The sequence below is a fragment of the Melanostigma gelatinosum genome, assembly GCF_949748355.1.
Source record: "Melanostigma gelatinosum genome assembly, chromosome: 15".
NCBI classification, from domain to species: Eukaryota; Metazoa; Chordata; class Actinopteri; order Perciformes; family Zoarcidae; genus Melanostigma; species Melanostigma gelatinosum.
The window spans coordinates 4242017-4257272 of NC_136648.1; the positions used below are offsets into that span (position 1 = coordinate 4242017).

Genomic DNA, 15256 nt, shown 5'->3' on the forward strand with positions numbered 1-15256 from the left:
CGTTTTCTGCAGCACTCTTTGCATATTTCTGTATTTCCATATTGGGCTGTTAACGTTCTTAACAGGATTCTTGTGTGCTTGTGCTTATCTCCACACCCAGCAGACACAAACCAACGTCAACATAGTTATGTTCCTTTTAGCTGTGTTGTGGTGTCCACTAACTCTTGAGGGATTCTTTGTGGCTGCTTAATGGTCCTCTATTTGACCACCATGCTACTAAGCTCATCCAGCCCCGTCTTCTTGAGTTAAGTAATATAACAAATATCAGATGTATCCTCTCCACCAAAAACCGTGGTTCTATTAATTCACACTTCCATTTCCTGCAGTCTAGATTATTGTAATTCCCTCGACACGTGTCTCAGTCAAACTGCTCTAAATCATTTACAGTTGGTTCAAAAAGCAGCCGTGAGGGTTATTAACTGGAACCAGCTGTTCGAACTGCCTGTTAATTACATATAAGGAACTGCATGACCTTGGCCCCAGTTCTATATTTGATCTCCTCATTCTACTTCTTGACCATACTGATCCTCAAGCCTCTATCTTTAATGCCTCCCAGCACCAACTGCAAGGCAAAAGGTGATCGCGTCTTTGCTGTTTTAGCCCCGACCCTGTGGAATTATTTCCCCCAATCTATCAGATTTGCTGCATCTTTGTACTGTTTTAAGCGGCTCAAAGGCAAGCTTTTTTTTAATAGATTTTGTTCCCTTTCTTACATTTTGATTTGTTTTGTTCTGTCCCACATTTTGCTTTATATTGTAATTTATTTATACTAACTGTGTGCTTTAAAAAGTGCTGTAGACCCTTTTACTGCCAACGTCATCATCAAAAATATGCGCGTGCAAAAGTGACGTTTTTCCCTCAGCCATCCAGATGAGTTAGCGAGCTTTAAACATTGAGTTTAAACTGTTGACACCATTCAAATGCCCGGTTGTTGCGCGTTCGCTCGTCAGAATCGAGCATCGGACAACGGATTCAAGTTCTGCAGAAATCTAACGTTATGGGCTAGCATTCTGCACCAAAATATGTGGCCACTAAATACAAGATTTCTTATTCACTCACAAAGAGCCAATTTCTTTAGGTTGCATTTGCAATTTCTGGTAATTAATGTCCTTGCTCCGTCGCACTGCGGTTGTTAAACTGCGTTCGCACACTTCACAAACTGTAAAAGTCAAAATAAATAAAGCTTTACTCACTTACTCTATGTGTTCACCAGTGTGTTGCAAACTTTGTCAGTTGTTTTGTGCTGGTAGTTTACAGTGGATTCATCGGAGCTGCCTGCTGCTCATTACACAGAGGCATTTGATCCATAGTTAATGAAAGATATTGATTAGAGAAGCTTCAGTAAACAATGTTTTCCACCAACAGACATAAAGCATATTATTATAATGATTCTCCGTTAGTTTCAGGCTTGAGCTGTTCTTGACCTTTTTTTTAAAACTGTCAATAGAATTGTCCTCGGCATAGATTTTGCATTTTACTGTACATAGAGCACTTAGCATACGTTATAGTTCTGTGCACTCCAGAATCGAGTTTGAAAGCCTCATTTTGCATAGATTTCTATTCGTCTTGGACTAACTGGTGGTCAGAGTGATGCAGGTGTTTTCTGTCCCTTTTTAAAATGTTCCTCACCTCCTCTCTCGTTGTCTGAAACGAGACTGTCATGACTTCCTTCCATGAAGAGAAACATTGATTTCGGCTCAGCGGGGATCATGCAAAACAGCCTCTCGTTAAAATCATAATTAGAACTTGGAAATGGCACGCGGGGTTCAACTCTAAGGGCGAGCTGAAAATCACTGGAAACTATTAAACTTGCACTTAGCCTTTCACTCCCAAAGAAAACATGTCTGATTCTGGTCACACGGCGTGAGGTGAAAGCTAAAAGCAACGTCACATCTGCTGGAGATGTTTCCAGCGTTATATTGAGGTCTAACTGTTCTGTTTCATCCTGTCCTGTTTCATCCTGCTTACCAAGAAAGGACTTATTTAGATCCTAAAACTATATGTTCGATTTTACTGTAACACGTTAAAACACCTAAAACCTGAAGGTCACTGCAGTGCGTCATCATCATCCATTGTTACACAAATATCAAACTGTCAAGTCACATCAACTCTCTGACAGTCCTCATAAACTCCCCCATCAGTTGTGAGGGTCCAGTTTAAACACACACACCTACACACACACACTCACACGCACACACACACACACACACACACACATTCTGCCCTCTCCCTGTCCCCAGCCCCCGGTTGCCTAGGAGACAGCTGAGACGGGGACCCCGTCTCACAACACACCGATAGGGCTGAGTGTGACTGGAGGAAGATGCATGGGATCTTTAACGCCATCTAGCAGCCAAGACAGAGAAAGACATTTCATGTGGCTTTCTTTTTTTCTTTTTTTTTTTAAAGCCATGATTCTGCCTAGTAACCAAATATGCTGACTTCTTCTCCTGGTGCTGAGATCCCAGGCTGGAATTTCTAATGAGACAAAACCGTACTGCGGGGCTTCAATATCTGTTCAATGTGGGCCATTAGTCAAATAGTAACCTACTAGGTCACCAGTGAGTGACAACACGAGGGGGAAAAAAGTGTCGTTTTTTTAATTTCATTTAAAAGGGACCATGTACAGTTTAAACATAAACGTCATTTGATGCACCGTACCAGATAATTCGCATCTGTAGTCCCTTTGCAGGTCAAAACAGGGAAAGCAGTTTGAATGCAGTAAGGCAGTTTAAGCTTGTGGCTGAGAAAATGATCACGCTTTTTATATATTTTCTGTTGGTGGAAATTACATTTATTCAAGAAGTGAACTTCAGTACTATTTTGAGGTTGACACTACTTTACACATTTCGAAGGTAAATTTTTACTGCAGTCGACAGCTATAGTCACCTGTCATATTCAGCTTTTAAAATGTAGCATTGGTGAACTACCCAGCTATATATAAACGTTACAGTAGAAAGCATTGCATTTAGCTCCAGCATAACAACATTGAAATCGTGCTTTTATGTAAATGCATTAATAATATATGTGCTATATTATAATTCTGTAACACTGCCAGGGGCCATTCTGTAAAAAAATATAGTAGTACTACTCTTTAGGTACACGTTGTTGATTTCTGTAGTTTTACTTAAAAAAAAAAGTAATACAGGACTTTTAGTTGTGATAAAGTAATTAATGTTATTGTTACTTTTACTCCAGTAAATGATCTTCACCAATGCACTTTACTTAATATATTTCTGACCTGTACTAAATGACATAAAAAACAATTTGGTAGAGGTCTAAGGTGAAGGACTTCTTTGAGGATCCTTGTTACAGTAAAGGAAGAAATGTGTGTACTTGTGTACTAAGCAGTCTCCTTAGTATCCTAATGATCAATAGGTCCACTCTGTGTATCTCCTCACTTATGAGTCGGTAATAATTCATCACTTTGAACAACAAAAATACATTCGGTAGACTCTCCATACTCCAAAACGTACCAGTAGTTGATTTCATGTATTTTAATACAGTGAAGAAAGAAATATTCAGGTATACCTAAGAAGTAAAAGAAGCAATACAGCAATGTAAATGTACTCCATTACCACTGTCCCTGTAATTGTATTATATAAGGCTATCGAGGCTGCATTAATGACTTTGCTGCATTTTAATGTTGTAGCTGCGGATGTGATGCTCATTTTAACTTCATGTACCGTTGAGTAGTTTAGCAACAATTCATCTGCAAAGTAACGATAGCTTTAAAATAAATGTCGGTAAAAAGTACAATACTTCCCTCTGAAATGTAATGAAGTAGAAGACAGATGTATTTTACTGTCTGTTGTGTTTAAGATCTAGTCCATGTTCTATGATATCATTTAGGGTTAAGCCTTGAACTCTTTCCTGCATTCTGACACACGTTTCATATCAACGCTTCAGTACGCACAGTATGTAAATATAGCGTACTTTTATGTATGCAGAAGCAGGGGTTTTGGGCTAAACTCAGCAGGACACTGTTGTGCTTTTAATTTCTACTCGGCTGGGAACAGAAGACAGATAATCTTTGTGCTACACGCGTCGAACGTGAGACGAAGCCACAGGCACACTCGAGTTGTCCCCTCTCTGTATGTTAAAGGTTGTGGATGGTTCGTCTAGTCACCATAATGTGAGAGTGCAGTTAGGAATGTCAGCTAATTCACACTGGGGTCATTAAAGAGCAACTTAAATCGTGTTTTTCTTGACCTCATCTGGTTTCACTGGATGTACAGGAGCGAAGCGATGTGCTGCTGTTGACGTGGGCAGCAGCTAAAAACATATTTTTACCACCTAAAAAGAAAGACGCACCTTAAAATAATTAATATTAGTTAAAGTGTACGTACGCTACATTTAGGATATTTTCCCTGTCAGACAACCCTTTTATGACGGGAAATTAAGGCTGTTATCTTTTCTCTCTTCAAAGCTCCACTGACAAAAACAGTACTTTCACCTTGCAGAACACAGGAGCTGCTGCTCTGCCGCTGCTTTGATCGGTGAGTTTGTAAGAGTTATTGTGTGACTTTGGTGTTTAAAATGGTTAGTTTGGATTCTTTTGTCAAAGGAGTCCAGTGGCTTTGAAGATAACGTAGATAATCAGTTCCCCATTTGGAAAGGGCTGTCTGACGGCAAGGTAAAGCGGTGAAAATATTCCAAATATGGCGTACACTCTTTTGTAGGTGGCTAAAACTCGTTTTGCTGAGGTCCACAGAAGCACATTGCGTTGCTCCCGTCTGTTTCTCTTAACTGGGGGCGTGCCGACTGCCATCCACTGTAAGTAATACACTGACTATGAATGAGTCCCTCACACAAGCCCTCTTCAAAAAATTCAATATATTCCTTTAAGTTACTCTTTAACAAACAAACAATGTACTCTGTGCCTAGAGAAGCCGAATATATATTTATAGACATTGTTTCTAGCACCACATGATGGTTTGTGGCCTGTTTAAGTGTCTACCAGAGTATACAAATATACCAGCGGCTGTGGGTCGGTGTTACTTTCCCACCATGTTAACACCTGATTGATGTACAATAAACCTCAGAACAATCTTTGCATCTAAAGAAATTTGAAGTTACTACCATTTCAGTCTATACTTCAATATCATCTGGTGATATTCATGCGCAGGTGAACATAAAGCGTCTATGCACGGCACTTATTTTTAAATGTGAACAATCCACACACGTGACTCTGCACAAACAACCACCTCGTCATCTTTTTTGCAACATTCTGCCGTGGTCCACCGGATATACAAGTGTTGACTCCACCTAAAGCATCGTTTTGTCATTTAAATGTAGATATAGGCAAGGGTGATTGGAGCTAACGACACAGATCGAAGATCAAAAAAATAAAAGATAGCACACGTACAGTACACTTGTAACGAAGATCAACATAGAAATAATAAAAGGCAAAATATCAAGAAATGGACGCTTTCATATGGTAACGTAAGATATGGCATATACTGTAGAACTGGGCACAATGAAACTACTCATTTGCCTTGAAAGAAAAGATTTGCAAACACAAATTGTGGCGAGGTGGCGTTAAAATTAAGGTCTTTGTAAAGATTGTCTGTTCTAGGCCTCTGATTCGGACTGGTCGGTGGCGACGCTGCCGTTCAGCTCGCCCAGTCCTGTCTGCTCCTGGATGTCCGTCATCTCTCCCACGATGAAGGTCGGCTCCCCTCCTTTGCTGTTGGCCGAGCCGCTGTCCGGCTGCTTGGCCGCCTGGTTGGTCAGGGTGGGCTCCTTGTCCAGCCTGCTGGAGATGGACCAGTAGAGGTGAGCGTCCAGTCTGGCCGCGGCCAATGAGAGCTCACGTGCAGAGACGGAGGGCGTGTCCACCTTGGAGGAGGGGAAACGAGTAGAGCTGGTCAAATCACTAAACTCTTATTTCAGATTTCCACTTAAAGAAGAGATTAGCGTTGCCAAGATGGCAAAACGAAGCCCCATTCACCGAGCTAGATTTGAGCCTTTTTGGGAAATACACTTATTTGTTTCCGTGTTGAGATTTATCTGAGCTTTATTATATTAGCTTATAGTTTAAAGACTTGAAACAGCTAGCCTGGCTCTGTCTAAAGGTAACAGAATCCAGCACCTTTAAAGCGCACTAATTAACATGTTAAATCTCGTTCTCCTTTGTTTAACCCGTAAAGAAGCCAAAGTGTCAATTCCTGGAGCCCTATATCTCCCACCCGCCGAAAAGCGGCGAAAGGCGGCGAAAAGCGGCGAAAAGCGGCGAAAAGCAGCGAAAAGCAGTGAAAAGCTCAGCCCAACTGTCACAGCTGGTTTCAAGACCTACGCAGTTGTCATTTTCACGCCCAGTGCTCAGGTTGTGTGGAGCAAACGTACTTCAGCCCATCTGTGCGCCGATGGACGTGTAGGTCTTTAAATGAGGTGTTTGTCAGGCGCATTGTTGGCGCAGTGCTATCTTGAGGCAGCAGAAAGCCATTGAGCCAATGACAAACAAAGCCAAGTCTAAAGTCAATGGCGCCGTATTTTCCGTGCACTCCGCTTGGTGAACACACAGGGAGGTGCGGCAGCGGCGCCGTCCTCGTCAGTGAAATAGGTTGTTGTGTGTTTGCTCATGTGCAGTGAAATGGAATTGTTCAAGGGACGGGGGGGACTGAGAGACGGCGGAGGGTCCGCTGCTCCCTTAAATGGTGTGCCTGCATGCTTTCACTTCGCAAACGAGCAGATTTGTTTCCTCTGCAGAAAAACGCTCGTTTCTCCAATTTGCTGAATAGGCCAATTAAATAGCAAAGTGCCAGGGGAAGGAGCACCTGGCCTTTTAAAGGGAGTGGGATATGACACTCTGATGGGTTTAATTCATGTTACACCCTAAAACACACCGATGATTACTTAAGTGACAGCATACAACCCCTTTGCGCCTTACTTTTCCTCCAGATTATGTGCTGTTTAACTAGCATGGACACTCCCTGAATGCACTTGTACCATCCGCTTAATGACATGCGCTGTCGATCGGGCTCTTGTCATCTCGAGAAGTGCAAACAGCGTAGACCACAGGAAGTCAAACAGAGCCAGGCTAGCTGTTTGTCCCTGTTTCCAGTCTCTATGCTAAGCTAAGCTAGCCAGCTGCTGGTGGTAGCTTCATATTTAACAGACAAATATCAGAGTGGCATCAATCTTCTCACTTTACTCTCAGCAAGAAAACACGTAAGTAAACTGTTCCTTTAAAGGTTGTAGTTTACATGAGCAGCATCCCCTTTTCTCCTCCGCCTGCATCGCCTGACACCGAGTACAACCTGCTTTCAACTCACCCACAGAAGTCAAAAGCCCATCTAAGGATAGGCATGGATTATAAACGCTGCTGTGTGTGGCATTGGTCCATGCTATGTCCCTACCGAAATAAACATGAAACAAATACTTCTGTTGGAGTTCCTGCATTTCCCAGCATGCCTTTCAACATCCCCGGGAGAACAAGCGTGAGAACTCAGTTATACATGTAGGCGGAGACAGGAATAGGGACAACAGCTTACTCAAACACTTGTAGTCGGTCGTCGGAGGAAGAACTGGCATGTTTGCCTCCTCCGATAAAATGTTTAACAGCAGTGAAAAATGTCAAAACAGTTTGACATTTAGGATGAAATGTTTTCAATTGTTACAGCGACCAAACTGAGCCCGAATGAAAACGGGCTCATCAAAAAAGTCCTGAGCTGCTTCACCAAATCAAACACTCCCGGCCTGTAGTTTGTCCCCAGCTTGGAAATCCCTCACCTCAAACGTGTGATGAAAGGCTCCGTAGTCGATGTCAAAGAAGCCCTTTGCCAGCAACATCATCGGGCTGAACCTGTGACCCCACATGACTTCCTCCGCTAGATAGGAGCTCCTCGCCTGGCACGTCATCCCTGCACACGCAGACACAGCAACACTGATGAGCACCCTCGTGATGCAAAAGAGGAAAGAAGAGTTCATCCAGGCCGAAATCAAAGTCAACGCAACACCCCTGAAACTGGCAGAGATCATTAATTCAGTCACAAACTATTTAAATTGGCGAGGTGTCTCCATACGAATACTTCCTCCGAACTCTCTACCCGCACTCTGACTCAGGGAATCAATATTTGGAGTCGGCAGAGAGGCCACCTTTACCTCATGGAAGACGCATCATGAATAGCTCTGATACACGGAATTCCTGCCAACCAGTGAGGATCAGTTGAGTACATCATCCTTCTCAGAATCTGACATAAGACAATGTGAGATGAAGAGAAAAAAGAGAAACAGGGCCCGTCTAAATCATTCCCCGGTACAGGGAACTCGCTATTTGTTCCTGTCAGACTCTGAGATACAGCCACGAACGTCGCAAGCTCTGCTTCTAAACGTGTCACGTCTGAGGGGATCTATGAGCAGAGATGAGTGTGATTAACAGGGCGTTAGTCCGTAAGGGGTCGGTGCCTTGCTCAAGGGCAGATGAGTGTTCGCTGGCACACATTAACTGGTGTGTCACACTAACACTTTTTAATCTTCTGTACCAATATATTTTAAAAGACTGCTCCCTCAATCAACAGTGAAGTCATGAGAATGTACAGTATAAGAGCACAAAACTGCCCCTCTGAAGGACACAAGCTCCAGTGATACTTTCCAGTGATTTGTTTCCTATTATATAACACATTCACCGAAATATACTTGTATCTAAATATGTATATTTCCCCTGTAATCGCAGCATCAAAAGGCTCCTTCAGCTTCTCGAATGACGGAGAAGAGATGGAGAGCTCTCAAACAATAAATTGCAGATCTAAACTCAGATATCCTGGAAGGGGAATTTCATTTTCTAATGGACGGCTTTGGACGGGGTTTGCTTTCTGTAAAACAGTGACGGTATTACTGTAATATCAGACTGTTGTATCCATCTGCAAGATTCATTTCCTAATGCTCAATACTTGTTGCAGCAAAACATGCATTTACATCATCGAGGCCATTACAACTTTACAGTCAAATTAAATTGCACGGCATTATTTCCCATACAAAACAATGCTGTTACATTTTTTTTTTATTTTTATCTGCAACAAATCATTTAAAGCCCTTGAGGTGATAAAACATTGTTCATGGTATTGTTTATATGGCTTGTACTTTAATACATTTTAAATATATATGCATTTCTTTTTGTCACTTTCCAGTAATCATGCACAGTTTTCATTCTTCCACATCTCATATGCAAACTTGACATATAATCATATCGTCATTTTTATGTTGATTATTTTATCAGTCTTATTCAAAACTGCCAGACTTTTAAGATGACCTGCCTCTAAATGTCAGGGGGAATGCTTTACCAAAGACAGATTTTAACGTTTGCATTCTTATTACTTCACTTTAACAACGTTTGACACGATCCTCACCGGTTGCCTCCACCATTCCCTCCAGGATCACCACGATCTCAAAGTCCTCCTTCTCCAGCTGGGCCTGCGACATGTCCCAGAAGGGCGAATGCATGTCGATCTCATGGGAGATCACCAGCGGAGAGACCAGGAAGAGACGATCGTCGCCCGTCTCGAAGCCCACGCTGATGTCTGTCTGGTCCAGAGGGATGAACTCGCCTGAAGGAGACGACAAAACAGGAGGTGAGGAAACGGAAAGAAGAGGAGATGAGCGCTTTTCTTTATTTATAAATCAAGATCCTCCTGATTGAGTCACAACAGCATAACCATAGAATCCACTCATGAAAATGTGTTCCACCTCTGGTAGCTGTTTTAAAGACAGTAGAAGTTGTGGTTGCTGGAGTCATCATGCCAGTCCCATTAGTGTAAAATCTGCACCCATACTATGATTAATCTGGAGTCTCACCCTCCTGCGTCTGCTTGGACTTGATGAGCTTGGCCCTCATGTTGGCCCCTACGATGTGGGAGCTCCGCAGGTCGCCCACCCTGAACATCAGGCAGAGCTTGTCGTCTCTCAGAGAGACGACGGCGTGTTTGGAGAACACCAGCGTCTCTGCCCGTTTGTTGGGCTGCGAGATCTTCACAAACATACAGCCGACCTGCGCAGAGAGGGGGGGGGGGGGGGAGGGGGAAGGGGGGAGGTGAAAACTCAAAGACACACAGAGCAACAGAATCAAATATTTTTCATAATTAACAGTGATGTAGACAAACAATACTTTGAGCTGACTATTTCCAGTCTTCAGTCTTAAAACGCAGTAGTGACACTTGAATTGACCTCGGACTCATTATCTAATATGAACAGTCAAACAGCCCGGTTACTAATATGGCATGCGTCCAGCAAACATGCATAAACATGATTCTGCTCGGGCGTCGGCGTGTGGGATTCATTCAAGAGTGCTTACTTGGTGGGAAAAATCTAGCTCCATCAGCACATTTTTTGATGTACATATAATATTTTTCAGGAAGCGTTTCATCTGCACCAAATTAGTGTGATTTTGTCTGCACGGTATTGATGCATGCACGCTTCTCTCTAGGCTCAAGAAAAAAAAAAGTGTGTTCATTTTTTATTTGATTTAGTTGAGCGAACAGGAGGCCTCGGAATCAAACAGGTCAAACAGCATTTACATTTGTTTTAGATTATTTAGGCACCAAATTAAATCAGATCATTTGAACATTTGACGAAGAATCTAAAAAAACTATTTTGTATGTTTTAGATGTCCTATATAGCAGGTTTGACACAATCTAATATCCGATGGTCAGAAATAATTCAGTGTCAGTTCTGGCTAAGAATATTTTTGTGTGATTATGTCCTGTAACAGTAAAAAATGTTGAAACATTAAATTTAGAGGTTTCTGTAAGTGAAATTTTTCAATTCATGTGAAGTCGAATCGTCTCAAAATCAAAACACCGTAAATATTTTTTTCAAATGAACATAATAATCTTCTTCATCAACAACGTTGATCAGAATACATGATACCTTCAACGTAATCTGAATCTGATGTTTTTTTGCTGTTGCTTTCTGAAAGTGATCTTCCCATTCCTCGGGCTTGTAGCAGCCCCGGTGCTCACCATGAAGGCGTTGACCATCGAGCCCAGTATCGCTTGCAGCAGCAGCAGCATGGTGCCCACTGGACACTGGTCGGTGATGACGCGGTGGCCGTAGCCAATGGTGGTCTCTGTCTCGATGGAGAAGAGGAAGGCCGAGATGAAGCCGTTGACATTGTTGACGCACGGCGTCCACGTCTCATCCTCCAGGTGGTCCAGATCACCCCTGGAGGGAGGGAGGGGAGGGGAGGGGGGGAGAATGTGTGAGAAAAGGGGGAGGTTGGCAAAGTGGGTGTCAAGAGGAAAAAATAGACAGAGAGCGAGAAGTGTTATATTCTAAGAACAGAGGTGCAGAAATACGACTCGTCTCCTTTCAGACAATTCTGATGATGAATAGAAGTAATCCCCATATCAACCACAATGATTCACGCTGTCACTTTTTGTTGATGCTGCAAAAACCTACTTTTTCCATTATAAATCATCACGTGCAGCGGCTTCACTGTGCTGGTTTATGTGTCCTGAGCCACTACGAGTCGGCAGATTCTCTTTGAAACAACTCGCTGCGCTGGACAATGGTCCTGATTAACACGGCTGCGGCCAGGGAGGGAGAGCTCATTAATGAAAGTGGTGTTCAGTAGTCTATATAATATATGATTTGTATTGACCTGTGTTGGTGACCAAAGGGATTGCAATAACGCCGACAGCTCTCTGGCACAGCTTAAGGTGGCCTGTAATTGATATAAAGAGGTCACGATTTTTACGAGACGAATACGTTAGCTGATTAGAGCGGCGGATCCATCAGACACATCTCGTGAAGCCGTAACTCATCATGATGAAGTACACTGTGACATCAATACTGCTTTGTCATCTGCTTTTTTGGGGTTTTTTTGGTCATCCTCCATCTTTGAGCAATTAAAAAGCTGGTGTTGCCTCCTGGTGATTGCGTGATGAATGCACATTTTTGGGGAAATATGATAATTGGCTCTTCTTGGCCCTTGAGTTTGCTGAGAATCAGTCTGTTATTTATGAAGACACAGCAAAGAGAAGGTTAGCTTAGCTTAGCACAAAGACTGGAAACAGGGGGAAACAGCTAGCCTGACTCTGTCTGAAGGTCAGGAAAAAATCAGCCGTCAGTTTTTGTACGGGTTAAAGAAAGCTAAACTAACTTCTCCCTGATTTAACTTTATATGTATCATACAGATATAAGAGCGGTAACAATCTTCTCATCGAACTCAAAAAAATGTGAATGAGCACATTCCCAAAAAATGTCTAACTATTCCTTTAAGTAGCAAGAATGAGGAAAGAAGAAAGCACACAGAAAAGGAAAGCCCTGTTTTTGACAATACCAATTCTGCCACAATGTCTGAAAGTTATTTTTAAAATAAAACAAATACTTTTGTTCTTTTGAGCTGTCGGACTTTTGATCTGGCTCGAAATAAACTCAACAAACGTCTTCCTTCTCTTCTCGACAGTCTTACCGACAGTAGGCTATGAGGTACCAGATGGCCCCGAAGAAGAGCCACGTGACGGCGTAGGCCATGACGAAGACGAAGAGCGAGCAGCGCCAGTTGAGGTCCACCAGCGTGGTGAAGATGTCGGTCAGGTAGCGGTAATGCTCCCGCATGTTACCGTGCTGCACGTTGCAGTGACCGTTCTTCTCCACGTAGCGCTGTCTCTTACGCTTAGTCCGGCCTGGCGAGGGCCGGACAGAGAGAAAAAGCAACACGATGCGGTTACAGAAGTTTGGGTTGATGTATATGCACGTGCAGTATTAGTGTCGCTGCTTTTTCTACGATGTAAACAAGGTTGAAGATGTGTCTTAACAGGTGTCTTATGTTGCAGAAGGCTGTGTTCCAAGAAACCCTTTCAAAACCCTTTAGAATACTTCAAAAACGTGAACACGGATGCCTTCCTACATGACTGAAAAGTGTCGCCGTTTGAAGATACAACTCTGACTGCAAGTCGCAGGATGCGAGTGGAACGAAGGCACCCGAGGAGATTGGAGGAGAAACAGAGGAAGGTGGCAGGAGGACAAAACTGCTCAGAGAGATGCGGTGGATCAGAGAGAAAGCCAGGCTGGTGAAGAAGGCATCACGGAAATGACAACAGACAAGGAAAGAGAGGAGATGAAGTGCGACAGGACAACACCGTCAAACACTCATTGGACTTTAGTTACTGTACAAACCTAAAGGGACCTGTTGTTTCTTTGTACTGAGCCTTTTTACTGTGGGTGCACTCAGACACAACTGAGATTATGACATATGTAGAATGCAAAACGTTCCAGTTTTGTGTTGTTTTTTTTCAGCCCTAAATGTCAGTGCCTCTGCCTTTTCACCAGAAACATCTTCCTGTATGTTGATATTTTTTAAAAAGTCCTCGCTCTTTGACTGCTCTTTAAGAAAGCGACACCAAAACTGGACATGTTTTTGATTTTGGAAAAAGTCTGCTGTGGCTTGATTGTCTAATTTTGTGCCTCTTGCAGGTGTCGTCGCGCAAAAAACAATGAATGCTCACAAATGTACAGCAAAGAGGAGAGAAACTGGAGCCAACAAAGTGACTGGAGAAACAATATGTGCAAGACTGTCAAAATCGCTGAGGGATGAACCTCGATAGAACGGTCCAAATTGCGAGTCGTGGAGTAGAAGGAGGCGCACAATTTGAGTCAACACACAGCATGTGTATGTGGAATCCAGAGTCAGTCACGAGCTCCGAATCTCTTTATCAACATTTCTTTCTTCATTAAAAAGGAAAGGAAGTCACGTGCAGAGTCACTCACCCCACCCGAATCTCCCCCTCTCCTTCTCCTTCTCCTTCTCCTTCTCCGGCCCCTGTGTCTTCTTGCGGGGCTCATTGGCTTGGGCCTCCCGCTCAGCCAGCTTGTTCTGGAACGACTTCTTGACCGTAACTGAGGGCGGAGGTGGCAGCTCCGTGTCTGTGGTGCCGACGGGGCCCAGCTCCTCCGATAGGTTGAAGAATCCAGGGGAGGCCGTGGCCTCGGTGGCCACCTCCACCTTTTCCCCTTCTCCCTTCTCCTCCGCAGGGAGCGAGAGAGAGTCCGGGCGGGCGGGAAAGACCGAGTTCTCAAGCGCCATGGCCCGTGTGTGTGTGTGTGTGTGTGTGTGTGTGTGTCTGTGTGTTTGTGTCAGGTGTATTAGCGTGTTATTGATATCCTCCCTATGGCAGTCTCTGTCCAAAGGCTATTGATTGGACCATTTGTTTGCCTGACTGAAGCCTGGAACATAGGAGAAGAACACAATGATCACATGAAATCCTGAAATCGATTCGCTGTTTTGCTGTCACACTAATTCACCGACAGGTGATTTGTTTTTAAAGAAATAGCACCCATACTTCAGGAGCTTTTCAGTCCCTTTAATTTGTCTTAAGATACGGCTTCCTTGTCTCGGCCTGTAGCTTCTGTGTGCTTGCCACACAGATCTGACTTCCTCTCTCTGCCTGTTTCATAATTTCACCTCTTTTTAAAAGCAAAATTAGCAAAAAATAAAGAAGGAAATCACAGCGTTTGAGGTTGATTTTACAACTTTTAAATTCGAGGTGAAGGGAGAATAAATCACTTTCTCTGCTAATCTGCATAATCGAGCCACTTCCACCGTTTAGCATGTTTCATTAAGCACCTTGGTGTGTGTGTGTGTGTGTGTGTGTGTGTGTGTGTGGGTTGTGTAAGTGCACTTACTGCTTTGTTAAATGTGGTTGATGCTGCAGGCCTGCTGGGATTTCTTACAGAAGTGGCGTATAAATAAGAGAAACTGAAATACTGCGTTTGTGGACGGTGAGACATGGAGTGTTTTTTATATTTATTCGCACAGTAAAATGGACTCCTAGTCCTCTTTAGCCTTGCACGATGTGCGTCCATTTGGACAATTGGGGCACGCACGCAAGAGGAGACTGATGGTGACAATCAAGATGACGCACTACGCTTGATGGATGCATCAGAAATAGCCTCTATTAGAGGGCGTCCGTTCGCCAGCCAATAGAATACAGAAAACAGACCAAGGCTAAGCTTTGAGGACTATTTGTCAGACAGCTAAGAATGATCGAAATCTTACCTGCTCAGTGGAGCAACGTATAGATGTGTAAGGTCTGGATTGGGCAGATGGTTTATCATAAGAAAAATGAAAATCTGCTCCAAGAGCGAACCGCGACTGGCAGCCTTGGTTCGATGACACCCATTTCTGGTGTTTACCAGCGTTGCAGCATCTGTCCGCTCGTGTTCGCTTTTCCAGGAGAGAGAAAAAACAAAAGACCACCTCGATGCGACCACTCAGCACAATGAATAGAGGGCGAACACACCATCCGCTGAATGACCG

General features: G+C 43.4%; 1 protein-coding gene across 1 annotated transcript; it reads right to left on the reverse strand.

The window, feature by feature from the left end:
- Nucleotides 1–5571: 5571 nt before the first annotated feature.
- Nucleotides 5572–15068, reverse strand: kcnj9 (potassium inwardly rectifying channel subfamily J member 9; the record flags this gene model as incomplete). Its single annotated transcript, XM_079285664.1, has 8 exons — nt 14996–15068; nt 13708–14163; nt 12410–12623; nt 10956–11157; nt 9793–9985; nt 9348–9545; nt 7732–7862; nt 5572–5838 (listed from the first exon to the last, which is right to left on the reverse strand). Exons 2-8 carry the CDS (start codon nt 14021–14023, stop codon nt 5572–5574), a joined length of 1521 nt encoding a protein of 506 aa, XP_079141790.1. The 5' UTR covers nt 14024–14163; nt 14996–15068.
- Nucleotides 15069–15256: the final 188 nt, after the last annotated feature.